Genomic DNA, 18516 nt, shown 5'->3' on the forward strand with positions numbered 1-18516 from the left:
AAGGAAATGGATGGCACTAGAGCAGATTATGCTAAGTGAAGCTAGCCAATCACTAAAAAACAAATGCCAAATGTCTTCTTTGATATAAGGAGAGTAACTAAGAACAGAGTAGGGACGAAGAGCATGAGAAGAAGATTAACATTAAACAGAGATGAGAGGTGGGAGGGAAAGGGAGAGAAAAGGGAAATTGCATGGAAATGGAAGGAGACCCTCAGGGTTATACAAAAGAACATACAAGAGGAAATGAGGGGAAAGGGAAAAATAATACAAGGGGGAGAAATGAAGGTCAGTAGAGGGGTAGAGAGAGAAGAGGGGTGGGGAGGGGGGGAGGGGGGATAGTAGAGCATAGGAAAGGTAGCAGAACACAACAGTCACTAGTATGGCAATATGTAAATCAATGGATGTGTAATTGATGTGATTCTGCAATCTGTATATGGGCTAAAAATGGGAGTTCATAACCCACTTGAAGCAAAGTGTGAAAGATGATATATCAAGAACTATGTAATGTTTTGAACAACCAACAATAATAAATAAATAAATAAATAAAAAAGTCAAAAAAATAAATAAATAAATAAATATCTTGAACTACGTTCTTAGTCATTTTCCTCTTCAAGTATAATCCTGTGTGAGTAGGGTCCCATAGGAAATACTGTCTCATAATCTCCACTTTTTATATACATTTCCCCACATCATTAAACATGGTTTTCTAACATATTTTCAACAGGTAATAGGACTATTTTTAATAGGACTCTGCAAATGTTTACATTATAAAAATTAGGCAACCTATATCTACAAATAAAATTCATGTTTTTACAGGTAATCCCTTATGGTGATATTCCTAGATCAAAGTTTGTACACATTTTTTAAGGCTTTCAATTCACATGTATTAGCATTTCCTGGTTTTTAGAAATAATAAAGTTTGAGAAATGAAACATACTATATCCCTATTTGAGGAGTAACAACATACATTGACATACTCAAAGCTTTGAAGCTTGGCAAAGGAGGAGGAGGAAGAGGAAGGGGAGGAGGAGGAGAAAGAAGAGGCTGCATTTAACTCTGCCTAATGGAAAAAAAATGTATTGGATGATAGATCTTCCTCCATCCCCTCAAGATTCCACTGCCCCACATACACAAATTGTGTTAAATTCATGAAAGGAAGACAACTCTGTGAAAGCCCTGCCTCTCCTAGAACACAGAAGAGGTATAAAACTGACATGAAGTGGCTGTGATTTAGCTGATGAAAGTCAATGAGATAACATGTACATGCAGAAGCCTGCATATGAGTTTCAAACTTAGTCCCCATAACCAAAACAAAGTATGACATTTTTTATTTCTTGCTTATAACGTGTAAATTAAGGCTGTTACTTGTGTAAGTCATAAATGGGAGTAAAAAAATAAACTTTTTTTGTTTGACAGCTTTTTTTTTTTACATTCATATTAAATGAGGGATTCAACCTTCTTTTTTTGTTTTCCAGATCATTCCATTAACCAGAATTTAGGTCTTCAGAAATCTTTGAAGCTAGATAAATTTATTTCTCAACCCCTATCCTGTCCAGTTTCATTGAAGCAAAACAGAACTTATGACAGTGTCCCAGGTTCTAGGAAATAAAATATAGCTTACAAAACACAATATGAGGGCAAATATGGTTTTATAATTCTTTAAAAAAAAGAAAAATTGAAAAGAACAAAAGAACTGTACTGTTTTCTCCTTTATAAATATTTTTTCTAATATTTTCTTTATAACTAGTAAATTTTAAAAACCCAAGCTTGTTTATTAACAAGCCAAATCATCCATGTTTTATGTTAACAAAATGGAAGGTCCTCTTCCTATTTCATCAATCAGAGAACCACCCCCTCTAACTTGGCACTTCAAAATACAAGTAGGTGGCTGGGCGGGGTGGTGCATACCTGTAATCCCAGTGGCTTGTGGGGCTGAGACAGGAGAACAACTAGTTCAAAGCCAGCCTCAGCAACTGTGAAATGCTAAGCAATTCAGTGAGGCCCTGTCTCGAAATAAAATATAAAATAGGTCTGGAGATGTGGCTCAGTGGTTGAGTACCCTAAATTCAATCCTGGTACCAAAATTAATAAATAAATAAATGTGTGTGTGTGTGTATGTATATATATATATAAAGTTGATCAATTAAATGTACTGAGGTAAAAAGATGTTGTAGAATAATTTAATAAAGTTAAGTTGATGGAGAAGAAATAACAGTTCTTCTCTGTCCTTAAAACTCAGACAGGAGAGCTGAACAGCTTTAGAGTTTTAGGTTTCTCAGTTGTTATTATGGTATGGAAAAATTTCAGAGACAAATTGGTTATTCATAGAGACAGTAATCATAGATAATTTAACAACCTGTCAATTGGTTTAAAAATGGCAAAATAAGTGAAAACATTGAAACTAAAACTATCTTTTGTTCTATCCTTTCTGATAATTTTTAGTTGGTGCATATTAACTATACAAAATTGTGGGTTTCAATTTTCACTGCATACATAAAAGCATACTTTGATGAATTTCACTCCCATTCCTCTTTCCAACGTGTCTATTCTGCTTGAAGAAGGTGTCTATTCCCTTCACCCAAAGAGCAACTGAAAGCAAATCACGAACAAATATTCCCATGAAGTATCTGAAATTTCCCTAAGATGAAAAGTAACTATACCTTGCATCTATTAGCTTGGTTTTGCACAGCTTTTGAGGTCATAGTCTTCATATTATAGTTGGAAAACTTAATCAACAGGGCTAGTTCTTCTTGAAATTCTGAAAACACATTCATTCATTCAATAAACATTTGACAAATACTCTAGTGGGTGCTGGTTCTACAAAGCTGGGTGAAATGGAACTCCTTCCTCAGAATTGTCCACCCATTGCAGAAATGATACCATGAAGGAATCCATTAAAATCACACATGAAACTCGTATGCAGGGAACTTCTGGCTGGGGCAGTGGGCCATTACCATCACTGCTCTGGATCATGCATGTCTAGGCATCCTGGAGATTGTTCTGATGGGGCAAACAGAATTTATATGTTTGATGCCTAAGCAGCAAAAGCCATGTGTCCAATGACGCTTCATAATAGAAAACCAGAGGTACCACATAAGAAAGATTAATGCTCACTATTATCAATCAATAAACCAACATATATGGGGACACACACACACACACACACACACACACACACACACACACACATTCTATAGCTCTAACTTTGTTAAAAGTGAGCCCATGGGAGCAAGAAACCTCAATTTCTATATTTATGTGTCAAATCCACTTCTCCATTAAAAGAGCCCAGAATCTTTGAAGGCATGATTGATGTCTTAGACAGGAAGAAAAAAAAAAAAAAGAAACAAATTAGGTTGGGGATAGGTCTGGAGCATTCTTTTGAGGCCAGAAAGCAAGAGTGGTTTTACAAAAGGAAAAACAGTGTGGGAAGAACAAAAGAATGGGCTAACGGATTCCTACAGGAGAAATTCTACAAAGTTAAGCATTAAAAAGAGAATAGTAATTGTTAATTGAAATAATTTGAGTTCAAAATCATACTCAAAGAGAAAAGAGAATATAAATTGCATAAATTAGCATAAGTTAAAGAATATGCTGCTATATATGTGAGATAATCATAATCAAATGTTTAATTTGTGCAAATTATAATCTCAAGGAAGTGTTAATTGGTAGATTCTCCAAAAAATTGCTTTTTCTATCTGTGTAAAGTCCATGACCACAAAGAAGGCAAGTGGGCAATCTCAAAATTTAGCCCCTCACAGATTTCTGAAGGAAATTCACCACCACCAAGGACTGTGTTTAAGTAGTAGACTAAAGACTTCCAGGGATCCAGAAGGTGGCACCTACAAGTTTCTTCATGTTGGGGACAAATCCCTGGCTTCGCCACCCCTGCTTCCTGTAACCCTTCTCCTTTCCTGCCCTCTTGGTACCTTCTGAGACACTGCCTTCCTTTGCTGCTCAAAATCACTGTATTATACAAGGAACTGTGGTTTTCTACCATCTGTATCGGAAAACTCACATACCCAAACTCATGCAACTATATAAGAGAACAGTGTCCCTCAATGCACCAGGTGACACCCCCTAGGAAAAAGTAGCAGTTATAAAGTCCAAACTTTCTCAGTTACATTTATAATGATTTGCCATGTTGCTAACTACTTCCTACAGATGTATTCGTTGTAAAAAATTTTCCATCATCTCCAAATTTCTTACAAATGATTTCTCAACTACTGTGCATTATTCCCTCTATGATATGCACTTTCTGAGTTTTATTAAGTATATAAGATGTAAAGAAACATCCTTTACAGCTATAGTGCTCTTTTTTTCCATATTTATTAATCATTTTAACAGCCTTGGAATGTCAGGGTCTTCCTGAGGAAGTTAGTTCATCCTCAGGACATTATTTCCTAGGCAGAGGATGTAAACAGACACGTTAACCTAATTTTTAGGGTCAGACTGTGTCCACAACTATAAAGGGTAAATGTTTTCAATATCAGATTATTTGTCTTAAATGCTGTTGCCCAACCTCCTCCAGATTTCCTCTTTACTGTAGAAGTCAGTGTTTTCCTGTAAAACCTTCCACATAAAGAAAGGTGGTGAGTGCAGAATGAAATGCCCTTCTAGCCTGTTTGTCCCTGACATCATCAATTAATTACATGAGGTCCATGGAAGGAAGTCCTAGTACAAAGAAAGAGCGACCACTCATTCCAGAGCTAAAGACCATGTTTCTGAAGCACTTTGTGAGCCTCTGCAATGTTATGAGACAGGGATCTGTTTAGAAGCCTCCACTTTCCACCATGGACCCAGCGGGGTTTTTCTAAGCTGTCCACACCTGACACAGGATGCTCTGCCTTCCTCTCACCCTCCCACCTGGCACTCACCCAACCTGCTCTGCTCCTTCAGCCCAGGCTCATCTCCCTTCTCCAACCCCAGCTCTCCTGGGACACAACCCTGTCTTGTCCTGGATGACCCCTTAACTGTTCCATAAGTGTTTATTTATCCTACAAATCACTGAGGTTCCGGAAGTGGTAGATCTTGACATAAAATCAAGATGTTCCAGGAACCAAAGAGCTAACTGAAATGTTACAAAGGATGCTTAAGACAGGAAGGACAACGGGGACCCTGGGGAGCTTCAGGGTGAATGTTCTACCAAAATCATTGAACCAAAACCCAAATTTTTTCTGAAAATTCTTCAGGAAGAATTATCCTCTGCGCTACCAGGTTGTGGCCCCAGACTGGCTAATGGGCATATATTCTGTACCCTCTGAATGTGCTAAGTAAACATATTTGAACTTATATAAGATCCTTGAATAAATTCCTATATAATTAAGCTACTGAAATTATGGGTTAAAAAAACTTAGGAAAGACCCATGCCCTCATTATACACATACTTAGTAATACTGAGATGAACCGGAATGTTTATGGATTCAACATACTGATTACTTGTTGAAAAGGCAAACGATGTGGAAGAAATAAAAGAATTATTTTGGACCCAGAATTAGAATATTAAAGATTAAAATTGTTTCCATCCTAAGTCTGCATGATGATACTGAGATACTCTGAATGTCTCAAATATTACTTAAAGATCTTTAGCCATTCTGGATGATCCATTTAGGAGGATAATTCCCTCATAAAATTAATTCCAGTTCTTGAGTCTGAGGTGGTATTTGCAATTTTGTTGTACATCTCTAGACTTAGATACCAATTTTGTGGGTTCCGAGCTCTTTTCATTGCTTAAACTAATTTTTAGATGCAAATCTGACTCCTCTATTAAATCAGGCACAGTGAATCTATTTTATATATATATATATATATATATATATATATATATATATATATATATATATTATTCTATAATATAATATATAATGTGTTCAAGTCAACAGATACGACTGGTATAGTTTTTCAAAAGTCACCTAACTCACATTTAGGCAGCAGCTGCAACAATACAAGAACCTTGGCCATGAAGCAGTGAATTGTTAATTGAAGTATCAAAACATGTTAAGTTTCAATAGTTAAAGTCTATCAAAACTTTCCTCAATGATCCTGACATTTCCAGGGAGTTAAGTTTAAAATTTAATTTTTAATGACAAAAAAAATCTGTATAATAATCTCATCACCTTCCTCATCCACAGAACAAAAGCTTACAACATCACACTTCTGATTTCAGAATCTTGTCCAGATACTAGAGCAGCCCCACCTTCCACTGACTTCCCAAATTGGATAGATGTCATTTTAGAACAATTTCTAAAGACATCTCTTCAGTGTCATTTTCTTTCTCTGTTTCTCTACTGTTTATTCCTTCTCCTATGTTAACATATTTTGCTTACTTCCTCTTGTGTCACAGGTTGAGTTTCATCCAATTGCAATAGACTGCACATGCTCTGAGATCAGTATCTTCTAATTGTAAACATGTACAATCAAAGAATAATTCCCTGGCTCAGTTTTAAACAAAATATAGTAAAATAACTATTTAATACTCTTACTTACATATACTTCAGATCCAGTCTCATAGTGAACTTCAACATCAATTTCAAACACTTCATCTGTCTGGTACACTCTGTTAAAGGCATAGTATTGGTAACCCAGAAACTAACCTTTCAATAGTTCAGTATAAAAGTTACTTGCAATATTAACTTTTGTCTTCTATAACTAAGGATTCAAAGTAAATTCCTAGATGATAGATGGGTCATGCATTTCCATAGATAATATTGGCAATGTAGACACAATTATGAAGTGGCATTGGAAAAGATACCCCTTCCTTGTAAGTACTTTCAAAACATACTTTGATAGAAGCTTGTAAAAATGATTAGTATGAAAGTCTCAGTAGATTTGCATGAAAATTACTAACAAGCATTAAGAATGAATCTTAGAAGTCAGGGCTCATAGACCAACTTTGTCACTTATTAATTTTGTGACTTAGGGCCATTCTGATCCTGTCTTGAATTCTCTTCTTTAATAGACATATCTCTTCCTATTTCTCAAGAGACTTATGATGATAAAACAAAGTTGAATGCAGTCATGTTTGTGAAAGCAATGGAAAAAGCCTGAAATAAGCATGTTAAAAATGTTTACTAAATTCTTTGGGTGGTTAAAAAAAAAAAGTCTTTTAGGGAACTGGAATCCACCTTTATTAGAAGCATCCTCTTTCCCTTCTTGAGTGACACGTGAATTTTGTTTGAAGGGTATGCCCTAGAATAAGTAGAAGATGATATAAGGAAGACAAACTGAATAAAAACAAAGCCAAATGACTGAGCTTTTTTAAAATAACTTTTCAGAATTGGCCTAATTTGGGAGCTGAAAACATGAAAAACCACAACTATATAAATAAACTGGTGATTTTAGGTTCCAGGGAAAGAACTGTCACTACACATTCTTTATAAACCAATTCTCTTCTGATGAAAGCTTAAAATGACCTTTATAGGAATTAAACAGGCAACTATAGATGAAATTAAGCGAATCTATTGAAGGCCTGTTTGTAAATGGGGAATGGGCATTGAGGTGGTGTTTCCTTCTCCAGGTAGCTAGTTAATACACTCAAGCAGGTTGAGACCCTCTTATCTTCTGAAGCAGACCCTTTCCTTCTACCAGAATTACTGATCTATACGGGTTCAACCTTTCTCAAAGGTTTCCACCTGGCCAGCCTCAGCCCTGAAGCCAGCTCAAAATAGACAGCTAGAAATTAAGAGGACAAATGAGAATTCAGCATCTTCACATACAGGAAACAACAGCTTGTCCTAATTCAATCAGCCCTCAACAACACCACATCAAACTCCTGCTCAATGATATTTTAGGTGTGCAATCTTGAGCAAATCTCTCCATTTCTCTGTGACACAAGCATTTCTTTGTAAAATAGGCTTATGAGATCAGAATATTGGCAAGATCGTTTGTAGCTCTGAAAGTCTTGAGACTCCATAGCCGTCTGGCTTGATAATGACATTTAGAAAGCAGCAGTCGCTCACATATCTTGTGGGGCCAATGATTCCAGGGTCTGAACATGAGTATGCTTGCAGAGCAGCTGAAGGAAACACTCTTCTCAGCCAGTTTGACCTTTGAATTAACTGCTTCACTTTCCCCCAGATCCAGAGAAGACTGAGCTATTGAGATGCCACCCTTCAAGCCATATCCTCAGACCCCTCTGTTCTATGAAAGAAGCCAAAGCTCAGCTGGCTATCTCTCAGCTTCAGCGGGATCTAAACCCGATCCAACTGATTCTGCTCAAGACAGGCTGCCAGGAGCTCCACCCCAACCAGGGGCTGGTTGTGACTTTCACTGCTGAAGGTCAAAGGCCATTATTTCCCAAAGAGAAAGACTGAAGGAAAAAAAAAAAGTCAGAGAGAGAATAGCAACACAACTGGAAAGAATTAAACTGTGTCTTACAACGTTGGAACGCAGATTATGTTGGGAAAAATGGAAAATTTCCAGCTTTCTACACTTGAACCCAAACCCCCTACAGTGTCAGGAAATCAGAAACTCAAACTGTCACAAGGAATATAATGGGTTATAAAGAAAGCATATACCACTTATCAGGGAGTAAGCCCTTGATGGCTGCCAATTCCTTAAAAGGAGTGTGTGGTTTTTAGAGTCACAAAAGTAAGATGCACAAAAGTTTTGCATGAGACTTTGGAACAGAACCCTTTCAGTAGGTCTTTTCTCATAGATTAAAATCCAATCTTATCACCGACTATGCCCACTGCCTGTAGAAGAACAGCCTATGACCCAGGGTGAATTTGCTAGGACACTGGATAGACAGGAGGAACCTAAGTCATTAACAAGAAACTGACTTGCTAGAATCACCAACAGGGGGCTTATACCATTAGGTTGGGGGATAGAACACAAAATCTGAGCACAGAATAGAGTAGCTAGAAAAGGCCAAGAAAAATATGTTTGGGAACCCTGAGTGTCTCTAGTCTCTCGTGACTTCCAAAACTTTACGGGAGAACATACTCTGATGAGTCAGCTCCGTGCTGGCTGGGAATGCCAGTGCAGGAACTCACTCGTGACTGCGATCAGGCCATTTCTGGCCCCACGGCCAGGTTGACTCAGGAGCAGATTTTGGGCTGGCAGCACCATAGCACCACACTTTGCACTGGCCAAGCCTCAGCCCTAATTGGTCTTCCAGCCACTGGTCGTTATCTCCCAGAGCTGAGAGGGCATTTTCTAAGACAAGTTTGTGATGATTTAGATACAAGTCTGAAGATCGGGCAGAGTGGCAGGTCCTCCAACAGCCCTTTTTATGTGTTCAATTCAACATTTGTAGTAAAATTTCCTAGTGGTGTAACTATTAACACTATCCAATTTTAGAGCATTATCCTCACCACAGAAATATGGCTGATATCCACCTGCAGTTAATCTCCATTCACACCCACAAGCCAGGTTAAGCACATGTTAGGTGTGTGCCCTTCCCATCACTCTACCCCATATCCTCACTTTATTTTTCAGTACACATTGAATACAGTGGTGCCTACATGTTTTCTGGTAAGGGACATTATCTGTCCCATTACCTACACAGTAGAGTGCAGATTCTAGTGTGCACACTCACCCATACACACACATACACCACCACTACCACCACCACCACCAACAACAACAACAACCAGAGAACCAATATAGTATCTTCCCAATCTATCCTTCCCATCTGGGCAAAGCCCAGCACTACTAATGGTGCTTCCAACCAGGTATTGTAGGCATGGCCCTGGTTTTCAAAGGCTGCAGGAAGATGAAATGTTATTCATTATACATATCACTTTTAGAAACCAACATCACGCAGACCTTTAAAACAATACAGATGAATTCAGAGGTGAAAATATAGGCAAGGATCAAGGAACTGAAGAAAATCACCATAATCCAACAGCTTCCAGAAAACCAGTTACATGCTCACCCAGCATTTTCTTAATGTGAAAGATTATAAACATTGTTCTCAAAAACAGTGGAAAGAGAATCAGAGGTGCACTTTCTAAAGTGCTCTTCTGCAGTTTGTGTGAGAAGATAGTGTTTGCCAGTCTTGCATTCAGAGGTTAGCTGGATGTATGAAGAAACACACACCATCAGGTAAATCCACCCGGTGGGGGTCTGTGAATGGGCTGTCAGCACCACCTATCCTGAGAGGAGGATCAAAGCACTGACTGCTCTGGCTTTGTCCTGAAAACAGCCTACCATGAGACAAGATATGCATGAAACACCCTTCAAACACATTTTCATTAATTAATGCTCACCCTGAGTTTATTTTTTAATATTATAAGTTTTCATTAATTGAAATTTTGTAGAAAAATGGATTCACACACACAAAGAGCAAAAGTCAACACTTCTTTAATTTTTCAAGATATAAGGAAATGTACAGCATCTTTTACATGGATGAGGCTCTTCCTCTTAAAATCTAGAAAGAAGTTCTGTATTAATTTAGTGCACTTGGAAAAAAAATTCTTTTTCATAGGAACATCATAGTTTCCTGTTTTTTTCCTCCCAAATCTACCCTCAGAATGACAAAAAATAAATACATGTCACAAAATGTATAAAACAATAGCTGAGCCTATACCTCTTCCTAAGAGAAAGACAAAACTGAAAACTTAAAGTCTTTATAGAGCTGGCCCTTTAAAAAACAAACAAACAAAAAACATAAAAAGCAGACATTTTAAATGCAGAAGTCCCACAGTACCTGTCCCCAACTCTGTAACAAAGCTCATAAAGTTATATATTTTCTATTTTTGGAAAGGACAAAAAAAAAGTGATATGAAAACTTTAAATCAGACAAACACAGAGATTATTTAAATGTTCAACTTTCTGTTTTCATGGTCACTCAGAGAAATCATCGAAACAAGTCTCTGTATAACAATGATAGGAAGACATGATCATCTCACGGAACACGTTTCTGACAACAGACGATCCCTGTGAATGAGACTGAAGTGATTTCTACTCTGGGTCCTAGAGTAGGAAGTCTAGAATCAAATAGGCAGATTTGCACATGACCCTGACTCAATTTCAAGAACAACCTAATGCCCATATTTGAACTCAGAGGCAGATGATTAAGATTGGATTGCTTCCTGTGGTTTCTCTGCATGCACTGAGGAGTTCTCTGGTTTCTCTGCCTTACAATGGTTGGTGATGTCCATCCAACAATGCTAAGGTTTTAAAAGCAGGAGAAAAGAATCCACTTGCAAAAACAACCTATGCATTGGTCTGGGGATAAGTAATGACCAAGAAGGTAGTTCTGTGGTATCTGAAACACACCATGTCCAAAAACATGCAACGAGCAGACACACGCTAACAGAGGTGAACCATTATCATGAATTCATAGATTTTCACACAGATCAAGAGGATTCACAGAGCTCCCTGGGCCAACACCAGCCTGCAAGCACACGTTCCAGCTTTCAAGCAGCAGAAATGAACCTCAGAAAGAGAAGCTGGAAATGTGCCCCCGTGACATCCTGTGCACTTCAGAAAAGCAGGCGCTACTGGATGTCAGTTCATCAGCTGATATTCCAGTCTATCAGTGTCAAGCCCTGCTGTTGACCTGGGACCACCGGGCGATTATGCTCAGAAAGAGCTCTTCTTCAGAAAAGAAGTCATTCAGTTGGGTTTAACATTAAAATACAAGAAGCTGAGTCTATCACTGGGTAAACCTTCCCCTTAAAAACTGCCATAGAACGATTCCTCAATCAAGTAGTAACCCTAACCCTCTGCACTACTGGGAACAGTGCCATTCCCACAGGTATTTCTACAAGCAAAGAAGTCAAATTCGTCCTCAAGAATACCAATAGGACCAATCTTTGTCCTGACTGGCACAACATTTCACTTATTCTTCAAATAATAAAAAAAACCTCCTTTGCCACTCCCAAAGGTTGGTGATTAATTCAAGTTCTACAAATTACGTGACCATGACCTTCCAATTATAGCATCCTAAATCACAGATGCATCTATGTTACTAGTTCTTGCAGGAGCTTCCAACTGTAGTGCAAGGGTTCTATAAGCCTATTGTTTTCCATACTGAAAAACAGGTATGTAATATCATAAAGTCTTCCCTTAAGTCAACCTGCTAGAGTTTCACAAAATTACAGAATTTGCCTTAGAACTGAGACACTGAAATCCTATCCCATCAAATTTGATTGGCAGTAACAACAGTGCGACCAAAAAGAAACTTGGGAGATCCTTTTTGCCTCTCCTTTTTAATAACCTCATATGCTCCCACGCAGCAGAATAGAACAAAACTCCCACATTTTCTTTGTTTTCCAAAAATAGCCAGCCTTGTAAAGGGAAAGCTCGGGATAATGAAGACCAGATGCCTACCTTCACTGGTAGCCACATTCTTCTGGGCTTTGGTCGGCGTGTGATCTGTACTTGAACTCACGTCGGATGAGATGCTTGAGCTGCCTTTGCCTAGAGAAAACAGGATTGAGATTTTGAGTTTTGTAATTTCAGACCTGGATCGTGCCTTCCAACAGCCCCACATCAAGCCACGTCCCTCATTTCCAAGAAAGGAGCTGTGATACCAAGAATGGAGTTTATTAAGCTTTTTGTCTGATGTGTTAAAAAATCTTTGGGGAAATATCTGACCCATGTTACAGCAGAACCAAAGCTCTCCTATAATATGACTTGACTATAAACTCAGACAAGATTATAAAACATAGTCAAATATGATAATGTAACCTTGTCTTGGCATACACGTGAGTAAGAAAGTACATGTGGACAACACATCTCCTGCATTATTTTTTTTTTATTTGCAACTATAAACTATGCATTTCTCAGTAAAGGAAATAAGCAAATCTAAGAATCAGGCATTATGGGAGAAGCAAGAGCCTGTTGGCTCCATAGAGCTGTATCACCTTAAAAAACAAATTCCGTTTTAATAGTTCCTTCTTTAAAAACCACCAAGACCACTTCATTTTTCTAACACAGTGATTCTCACCTGGGAATGATTTTTCTGGGCACGGAGACACTTGACATGTCTGGCATCATATTTGGTTGTCATTATTGGGGTAGAGGTGCTACCTCATCTGAAGGGCAGTAGCCAGATGTGCTGCTGAATGACTTAGAATGCATAGGACAGCACCCTGGAGAAAGAATTACTCAGCATAAATGTCTGTAGTGCTGAGGGCGAGACATTCTGGTCTAAATAATCTTGCCTAAGATCAGCAGTGAGTTTCTGCTCCTCTAAGCTTTAACATAATCATACATGTTACTATTGATAAATGTGCTCCAAATGTCATATGAAAGTCTGTAAATAGGAACCACCCTTCACTGCCCAGTAAGGAAAGTACCTAATGCCTGTGATGTGTAGACTCAAAGATGATCCCCTGACACCATGTTCGTGTATCATCTTCTCCTCCTTGAGTGTGGGTATAACCTGTAACTAATTGACCTTTAACCAATACAACACAATATTGCAAAGTTGAAAAGATTTTGCAGATGTAATTAAATCCCCTAAAGAGCTGACTTAATTAATCTAATGAGATTAGATGAACTAGATGGATGCTTTAAGGGGATCTAGAGAGAGATCCCTCCTGATGGCCTTGAAGCTCAAATACAATGAGTTCTACTACCACAAGGAAATGAATTCTGCCAACAACCATGTGAGCTGGGAAGAGGATTCCAAAGGTCAGATGAGAGAACAGCCCTTGCCTAATCCTCTGTGAGCCCTGCAGGAAACACCCAGTGGATCCATGCCCAGAATTCTGACCCAAAGAAATGGTGGGATAACAATGTACCCCAAGTTATGCAGCAATAGAAAACTAATGCTGCATCCTAGTAACTGTATCTCAGTTGAACTCCTCACACCACAAGTGTTGATCAGAACTCTCATATGCAACTGAGAAACACTATTTCCTAATGGTCTTTTCTGCCCAGTGGTGCATGCACCCAATGCACAGAATGGTTATGTCCCTAGAAATCCATGTACTGAAATGGTATCAGGAGGTGGAGCCTTAGGGAGGAAATTAGGTCATGAGAGTGGAGCCCTCACAGGTAGGATTGGTGCCTCACCTGTCACGTGAAGAAACAAGAAGACAGCTGTAAATGAACCTCAGAAAACAATGAATCTACTGCCTCCTTGATCTTGATTTTCCAGCATCCAAAACTTAAAGGAAAAAAAAAAAAATCTTGTTCCCAAGCCACTCAGTCTATGGCATTTTGTTACAGCAGCCCAAACAGAGTAAGACAGTATACAACTCTAGCGAGGTGGAGTGAGCTCAGAGCCTAAATTCAGAGTAGAGAAGTACATCTGGGCTTAGATTTAAAAATCTTCAGAATTGTTTTGTTCTGTTGAAAGTTATGGAACAATCTGACCTCATGTGTAATTTCACCTGAGCAGGGAAGAGAACTGGCTGCCGTTTCCTCTCTTGACACATTGAGATTTGTGGCTCTGAAACAAATCCATTATTTACTTTCCTTAGTTTGTTCCCAGCCTTCCTCTGTAAGCCTGGCAGAGTTGCCATTTATTTTCCATGGTTCACCTTTGGAGGCGGACTGACATGGGGTGGGGGGCTGGTACCCAATTAGAAGTACATCCACCTGTTCTCTGACCTCAGTCTGCCTCTCCTTTGCTTTTTGACCTTGAGCCTTCATTTCTCCCCTGGAGGCTCAGTGTCCACATCTGGTAGGGGAGGTGGCTGCACTAAATAATTCCTGATGGCTCCAATATTCTGTACTTCTACGAGTCCATTGCATTATTCTTCAAGGCCGAGCAATGCAAATACTCCCTTTAATAGGGCAGAAAACAGTAGTGCACACCACCAATACATGTACTTAAATTATTTTAATTATATTATTGCTTAGTAATGCACAAATGGAATGCTAGAAATAAACTCCATATGCTCTAGTTCTGATTCAACAGAAAACCAAAACAAAATGATGAATTAAGGACAAACAATACAACCCATAACACTCAAATTAATAGCACTGGTTTAACATGAGAGATGATGTTATTTTGCTGAGGAAAACTTGCCTTTCAAAACTCAAACACAATACTGGATGCTAAAGCCAAGGTTTCTTGGTTTGGGCATGCCTGTGCTACCCAGCAGGCACTCTCTCCTATGACAGATGACACCTCAGTGGCCCTTCATTTGGGCTGAGAGTATCATCACATTTCAAAGTCTACTCCTTTCTTCCTTATCAGTCCACAAGAAGATGGGGAACTTGGACCATAGAATCTTGTGGCAGGCCTCCATTATAAAGGCAAATGGGTATACAATTATTGCCTTTTATGATTCTTAATTGATACATGATAACCAAACATTTTACGAGTTAGTCTGATATTTGAACTCATGTGTATGATGTGTAATGACTGGGTCAGGATGACCAGTATAACCATCACCCTAAACATTCATCATTTCTTTGTGCTAGGAATATTCATTTTACAATTATCATCAACTTAAAAATGCAATACAAGACAACAAATTTCAGAGGAAATTCTCAGTCATGCCTGAGAACATGTGTGGTCATGCTTCAGGGGGCCAAAAACTCCAGTTTAAGAAAAGCTTGTGTATGAAGGAAAGGGATAGAATTGGGGAAATAATATTATTAATGTTATTCATGTAGCTAACATTGAGTGCACATGCTGTATTTTGTACTCTAATAAATACTCCAGATGCTTCATCTTATTAAATATTCACTATGCACCATGACGGAGCTTCTGAATCTCTTTTTCATTATTGCCCTCAAAACTTTTTAGTCTTGTTTTTCTAATTACCCACGTGAACTTGTGACACCACTGATATACTGTATATCTGTGTGTGTGTGTGTGTGTGTGTGTGAGTGTGCACTTGTGCATGATCTCTGCTTTATGGATAAAAAAGGGTAATAAAGTGTTTTTCCTCCAAGAACCACTTTTTGTCCCTAGGCAGCAATACTACATCCATTGAGAATGTACGTCCTTAGAAAAGGACAACATTTTAAAAATACCTGAGCATCTAAGCCTTTAAGAAATTAAGGAGAGCAAGATTACAGAGAGATAAATACAGTTGATTAGTTGATTGTCATTGTGATTTTACAGAACTACCTACCTCAAACTAAAAGTGAATTAGTGAATTCTGAATCACTGCTCTAGTGGGAAATTCAGGGAGAGGTGAAATATTTATCATTTCTTTGAGTTGGAAAATTTACTTTACAATTATGTGTGGACCTCTGGTCACATTTGTCAACTGACTAATACATGAGTTCGTGTTATGCTTGTTTGTCTTCGAAGACTTCCAGCTTAATGTTCCAGCTCAACTCATTAATGTTGAGCTGAGGGTCAGGGCACTGTATCTCCCATCTGAATGGGCTTGTCTAACACAGGTGGGGGATATCACAATTTCCTTGCTTTTGGAGACACAAGCCAGTTCTTCTGCAGGATACCTGGGATCCATTTTAAGTAGTAAACTGGACCAATAAAATGATAAAAAGAAAAAAAAATAGGTGCTAAATAGACTACAAAAGGGACACTTATGTATAATATACAAGCTAAGATTAAGATATATTCCATGTTTTTTTTTCTTTAATTGATTTTATTTTTTAAATACATGACATCAGGATGCATTGCAATTCTTATTACACATATAGGGCACAATTTTTCATATCTCTGTTTGTATATAAAGTATGTTCATACCAATTCATGTCTTCATACATGTACTTTGGATAATGATGTCCATTACATTCCACCATCCTTGCTAACCCCCTGCCCCCTTTCTTCCCCTCCCACCCCTCTGCCCTATCTAGAGTTTGTCTATTCCTCCCAGGCTCCCCTCTCCCTACCCCACTATGAGTCAGTAGCCTTACATCAGAGAAAACATTTGGCATTTGTCTTTTTGGGATTGGCTAACTTCATTTAGCATTATCTTCTCCAACTCCATCCATTTACCCACAAATGCCATGATTTTATTCTCTTTTATTGCTGAGTATTATTCCATTGTGTATATATGCACATTTTTTTTATCCATTCCTCTACTGAAGGGCATCTAGGTTGGTTCCACAGTTTAGCTATTGTGAATTATGCTGCTATAAACATCGATGTGGCTGTGTCCCTGTAGTATGCTGTTTTTAAGTCTTCTGAGTATAGATCAAGGAAAAGGATAGCTGGGTCAAATGGTGGTTCCATTCCCAGTTTTCCAAGAAATCTCCATACTGCTTTCCATATTGGCTGCACCAATTTGCAGTTCCACCAACAAAGTATGAGTGTACTTTTTCCCCCCATCCTAGCCAACACTTAAACCCCCAGCTCTCACCATGCACAAAACTCAAGGACCTAGGAATTAAACCAGAGACTCTGCATCTAATAGAAGAAAAAGTAGGCCCTAATCTCCCTCATGTGGGATTAGGCCCCAACTTCCTTAAATAAGACTCCTTTAGCACAAGAATTAAAATCAAGAATCAATAAATGGGGTGGACTCAAACTAAAGTTTCTTCTCAGCAAAATAAACAACCTGTAAGGTGAATAGAGAGCCTACATCTTGGGAGCAAATCTTTACCCCTCACACATCAGATAGAGCACTAATTTATAGGGTATATAAAGAACTCAAAAGGCTAAGCACCAAAAAAACAAATAACCCAATCAATCAATGGGCCAAGGACCTGAACAGATACTTCTCAGAAAAGAATATACAATCAATCAACAAATATATGAAAAATATTCCATGCTTTGATAATTACGTCCAAATAAATTCTACTGTCAAATACAACTGAAAAGAACAAATTTAAAAGAGAGAGAGAGAGAGAGAGAGAGAGAGAGAGAGCTGAAATAAGAACGTAAAGCATCACATCAATCAACTTCACCTAAGAACCTGTTCTTGGGACACTCAAAGTTTTCAACTCTCTGTGCATGTTTGTGATTGACCCCAAAGTGCCATGAGTATTGATTTGTGGACTACAGATAAATTGTACCAAGTAGGCAAGTACTCAAATACAGAATCTGCAGATAATGAGGATTGACTAGGTATGATCTTGTCTAACATGGATCAGCAAATAATTTTTGCAGCTTGTTACCTTTTCAGGTAGACTGAGAAGGGTGGCATCTACTGAAGGGCATCTAGGTTGGGATCAATAAGCCTGGGTTTTCTGTAACCTAAACCTTCTTAGTTCCTTCAGCTATAAAAGGGGTGTGTGGGGGGGTCAATTCCTGCTTCATAGTGTTATGTAAAGACCAAATAAAATAATCCAGACATATTCTTTGGAACAGTGCAGGCGCCTAGAAGCACCCAACAGCTTAGTATCATGAAGTTCATGTTTTAGAGACTATTAATATTCTTCTTTCTTTCTTGGTCCTGGAAGCATAACCCCCTTGAGTTAAAGTGAAGAGGGAGTGGGCTGGTACTGGGGAAAGGGTGTACAGAGAAGAAATGCTATAGAATGAACTTGGAGTTTAAACAATAAAAGGTAATGGGGAGGGAATATTCAGCCTCTAACATCCCCCAAAGAGAAATCCGCAGTACCAAAGTATTCCTGCCAGCCAAGCTGTTATCTTAGGAAGGAAATGGCTACATTTCTTGGCTCCTTTATCAAATTAAGGGCCAGACCTCTCAGAATAGACCCTGGAATTGTACATGAAAAAATTTCAGG

General features: G+C 38.4%; 1 protein-coding gene across 2 annotated transcripts in view; it reads right to left on the reverse strand.

Annotated features, from left to right (window-relative positions):
• The window catches only part of Fbxl7 (F-box and leucine rich repeat protein 7), a 387648-nt gene that overhangs the window by 262068 nt on the left and 107064 nt on the right, over positions 1 to 18516 (reverse strand). The window contains exons 2-3 of one of the 2 annotated variants that reach the window (XM_058570737.1): positions 12896 to 13040; positions 12277 to 12366 (exon numbers count right to left, since the gene is read on the reverse strand). Coding sequence is in view for 1 of the 2 variants with exons in the window: in XM_046468297.2 (XP_046324253.1) it covers positions 12277 to 12366 (90 nt within the window). In the remaining variant the exon portion in view is untranslated. The remainder of the gene's footprint in view (positions 1 to 12276; positions 12367 to 12895; positions 13041 to 18516) is intronic. The other variant, XM_046468297.2, reaches the window with a different exon arrangement.

Source organism: Marmota monax, unplaced genomic scaffold (assembly GCF_021218885.2).
Source record: "Marmota monax isolate L192 unplaced genomic scaffold, Marmota_monax_Labrador192_F-V1.1 WCK01_AAM20220418_F8-fsc00120, whole genome shotgun sequence".
Classification (NCBI taxonomy): domain Eukaryota; kingdom Metazoa; phylum Chordata; class Mammalia; order Rodentia; family Sciuridae; genus Marmota; species Marmota monax.